Consider the following 2,374-nt stretch of genomic DNA (forward strand, 5'->3'; position numbering starts at 1 on the left):
AAAAAGGGCGTATTTTGCTGGCTAAATGAAAGCCTCCTCTGTGTGTGAATTTTCGTGCTGCTACATGTATAACTTGAATGCAGAGAAAGGAAAAACTCACTTGTTTGGTCAGACAGAAATACACCAAATTTATTGTTTTGAGAGTTACAGGGGAGTTACGTGGCTGCGGTAGATATAATGTTTCAGCAACACAATGTCCCGCCAAAAAAAGGCATTCACCCAGGAATGTCTCTGGGTTCAGTCAGCCTCAGTCCTGGAGGTGGATGTCCCATCCCTAAACCTCTGTGGGCAGTGGTCCATTGCCAGGAGTCTGTTTGATGCTCCCATTTAGGGTGTTGGCCCTGAAGATGTACGACCTCCCTCTAACGGAGCCTTCAGTGTGGATGCTTTCTGGCTTGTTCTGGCAACGGAAGAATATAAGGAAGCCATTCCGGTAGTTCTTGTTCATCCATCCGTAGAGCAGGGGGTTGACAAATGTAGAGCACATGGCTCCAACATGGAAGACAGTGTACAGGAGTTTGTACTCATGGAAGATAAGAACCAGATCAAGATCAATGGCAAGCTGGAATATGTGGAAGGGGAGCCAACAGACTGCAAATACCACAACCACCATCACTAGCATTTTGGTTGTCTTCCTCCTCCGGCACTGGTTTTCATTCCTAGAAGTGGGACTGACATGGTTTTTCAGCTTGAACCAGATCCTGGTATAGGCATAACAAATAATTGCAAGAGGAAAGACATACTGCAGAAGGAGCATGGACAGGCTGTAGATAGTAGCATCTCTGTTATTACCGGAAGGCCATTTTTCTGAGCAGACAGCCATTTTGAGGTTGATGGATGGGATTTCCTCATACCGGTACTCTCTGAAGATGGCCAGAGGACCTGCTAGGACAGCTGCTGCTAGCCACATGACAGCTATGATGGTGAAGCTGAGCCTTTTGGAAATCCTGCTGTCCAGGTGGAAAACAATACACCGGTACCTATCCAGGGCAATCACCGTTAGGGTGAGAGTGGACACATGGACACTCAGAGCTTGAGCATAAGGGACCAGATGACAAAGAACAGCTCCAAACTTCCACTCGTCTAGCAGTGTGTACACTAGGGTGAAAGGCAGACAGAGCGTGTCCACCATCAGATCCGCTAGGGCCAGGTTAGCTATGAAGAAGTTAGTGACGGTCCTCATGGTCTTGTACTTCACTATGATGTAGATGACCAAGGAGTTGCCGATGAATCCCAGCAGAATGATGAGGGAGTAGGCGGCAATCAGAATGACCTGGACCCCCAGGATCTTGGTGCTGTCCATCATAACACTGCGGGACCCAGAGAGATCCTGGCTAGGAGTGACAAAGTCCTTGGCGTGCCAGCCTTGTGGCAGCTTCTCGTCTAATGCTGTCTTCTCCACAGTGAGGGTGCTGTTGGCTCCCTCCAACGGTCCCATGCCTGGCCTGAGCCCTTCCGTCAGGAGGAGGAGAAGGTCTGGAACATAGACACAGCAGAAGTGAGAGCACGGGAGACAGCAGAGGATCTGCAAGAACTGAGACTCAAAGGGCATGTCCCACACAGTATTTTGGGCTAAATAGTAGTGACATCCTCCTTCCTTCTCCCTTAATCCCACACAGTATTTTGGGCTAAATAGCAGCAGTAGTGACATCCTCCTTCCTTCTCCCTTACCCCGCATCCTTCCTCACACTGAATGGTGTTTCAGCTCTCTTACACCTCCTGTTAGAGCCTATGATCGGTTGAATGCCAATTCACAAAGGAAAGGTCAGGGAAAAATGCAACTTTTCACACAAGATTCTGAGATTCTGTTTATTAGAATTGTACAGAGAAAAACCCCTCAACCAGCCAGGGCCAGACTGGTAGGACCTGAAAAGATTTCCTGCTCATGGAGCCCCTGTGCACACTGCCTCTCCTGCTTCTTCAAGCTAGGCTTTGCAAAATAGGGAAGTCGTTTCAAACAAGCCAAAAATTTGGGACCTCTTGGGGCTGACAGAAGAAACCGATGATGGTGTCAGTCATCTTTGATGAGATTTACTTGCCTACAAAAATGCCTTGAGTCCTAATTCCTTGAGAACTAGGAAAGGAGAAAAACAACAAGACACTCAAATTCAAGGAGTTTTTCTCCACTTCCCCATAACAATTTATTTCCAGATTGTGCACCAGTTTTTTTCAGTTTCTTATTTCTCACCTCTCCGGGTGAAAATATCTGTCACCCTGTCTCTGCATGAGTCTCAGCCACTGCTCCTGCTAGTGATGCTACCACCCAGCTCAACCCAGTGTGACCAGTACCCCCTGCTCCCAACCCCTGGTAAAGTGGTTAGCATAAGTAACGCCATTTTATGGGGCAAGCAGCCATTCTCTGTGACCGAGCGGG

General features: G+C 48.1%; 1 protein-coding gene across 1 annotated transcript; it reads right to left on the minus strand.

Moving 5' to 3' along the window:
• Positions 1–274: 274 nt before the first annotated feature.
• On the minus strand, positions 275–1,444 carry LOC103904392 (neuropeptide Y receptor type 2). The gene has a single exon (XM_009285854.2). It carries the CDS (start codon positions 1,436–1,438, stop codon positions 275–277), a length of 1,164 nt encoding a protein of 387 aa, XP_009284129.1. The 5' UTR covers positions 1,439–1,444.
• Between the last annotated feature and the right edge of the window lie 930 nt (positions 1,445–2,374).

This window comes from Aptenodytes forsteri, unplaced genomic scaffold (assembly GCF_000699145.1).
Source record: "Aptenodytes forsteri isolate BGI_AS27 unplaced genomic scaffold, ASM69914v1 Scaffold54, whole genome shotgun sequence".
NCBI classification, from domain to species: Eukaryota; Metazoa; Chordata; class Aves; order Sphenisciformes; family Spheniscidae; genus Aptenodytes; species Aptenodytes forsteri.